General features: G+C 46.4%; 1 gene segment (V, D, J or C); it reads right to left on the bottom strand.

The window, feature by feature from the left end:
- Window positions 1-217: 217 nt before the first annotated feature.
- LOC109378233 (immunoglobulin kappa variable 1-39-like) lies at window positions 218-716 on the bottom strand. The segment is given in 2 exon segments: window positions 218-528; window positions 657-716. Coding segments are annotated over 2 exon segments (366 nt in total).
- Window positions 717-1,429: the final 713 nt, after the last annotated feature.

A 1,429-nucleotide genomic window follows, 5' to 3' on the forward strand; every position in this document is an offset into this window, starting at 1 on the left:
TTATGAAATCATGATATGCATCGTATGTGCTACTGAGGCTGAGGAGAGACAAAGAAAGTTGGAGTGTAAAGTAGCCTTTCTGGCTACTTCTAGCAAAACCTCCAGTCACCATCAAAGAGTGGGTGCATCTGACAAATGCTCTCACCTGATACAGGCCCAAGAAGAGCAGCTGGGGCTGCCGACTCTCAGCTTTCTGCTTCGTGGTTTATGTTCAGGCTTATGACACTGTGGGAGGGGTACTATAATCCTGTTGACAGTAATAAATTGCATAATCTTCAGGCTGCAGGTTGCTGATGGTGAGAGTGAAATCTGTCCCAGATCCTTGGCCACTGAACCTCGAAGGGACACCGGTGTGCAAATTGGACACATGATAGATCAGGAGCTTAGGAGCTGTCCCTGGTTTCTGCTGATACCAGTCTAACTCAGTGCCAATGCTCTGACTGGCTCGGCAAGTGATGTTGACTCTGTCTCCCACTGAAGCAGACAGAGAGGATGGAGACTGGGTCATCTGGATATCACATCTGGCTCCTGTGAATGGAAACATGAAAACAAACATCCATACTCTTAATGATGCTACCAGGTCTCTTAACTACCCTGCAGTCTAAGTGTTACTCACCACATTGGCAGAGTAAATCCCCAGAGTTTTTCTTCCTTACCTGGGAGCCACAGCAGGAGGAGGCTGAGGAGCTGAGTTGGGACCCTCATGTCCATGCTCTGTCCTGCCTGGGACTGATTCCTTCACAGGGTGTGACCACACTATTAATGTGTCCAGGGCTGTGGGTTGCACCCCAGTCACATGCAAATAAGCAGGGGCTGAGGCTGGTTGGGCACAGCTGCACGGATGCCTGGTCTCAATAGCACAGCACAGTCACTGTCTGCCAGGTGCCCAAGCCCAACCAGGGCAGCACAAATTTGCCTGCAATAAATGTGTTTCTCTTTGGCAGTCACAAGAATCGTTCTACTGTCCTATGAGTATATTGTTCTTGCTGTGTTCAAATTTTAGGACATGCTTTTCCTGCTATTTCTCTATCTAATACTGGGTCTTTTGAGTATGAAAAAACCCTAGTACTTTCAAGAAATTATGACAGCTCTTTGCATAGGTACCTGTGCTACCTGTTGAGTACAAGGAGACTTCCTTTTGGGTTCAATTCTTAAAACCTTTGGTATGGTAAATTAACCCTATTTCCAGACAGAGATGCATTGAGGTATAAGAATAAATAACTAATTAAGTGTGAGTGTCATGATTTGTAAGGAAGTGCTCAGCGACTGAGTGTTGTGTTTGCTAACCTGTCATCTCTAGCTTAGTGACCTGTCCCCTTCCATTTCCAAGTGCTTTCACACACCATTGCATCTAGGCCAGCCATAGTCAGGGTGTTTCTCTTCCACATGTGAAATGTGTCAGCCACCTTTCTTTTCTGCAGGTCTTTCC

This window comes from Hipposideros armiger, unplaced genomic scaffold (genome assembly GCF_001890085.2).
Source record: "Hipposideros armiger isolate ML-2016 unplaced genomic scaffold, ASM189008v1 scaffold_1816, whole genome shotgun sequence".
NCBI classification, from domain to species: Eukaryota; Metazoa; Chordata; class Mammalia; order Chiroptera; family Hipposideridae; genus Hipposideros; species Hipposideros armiger.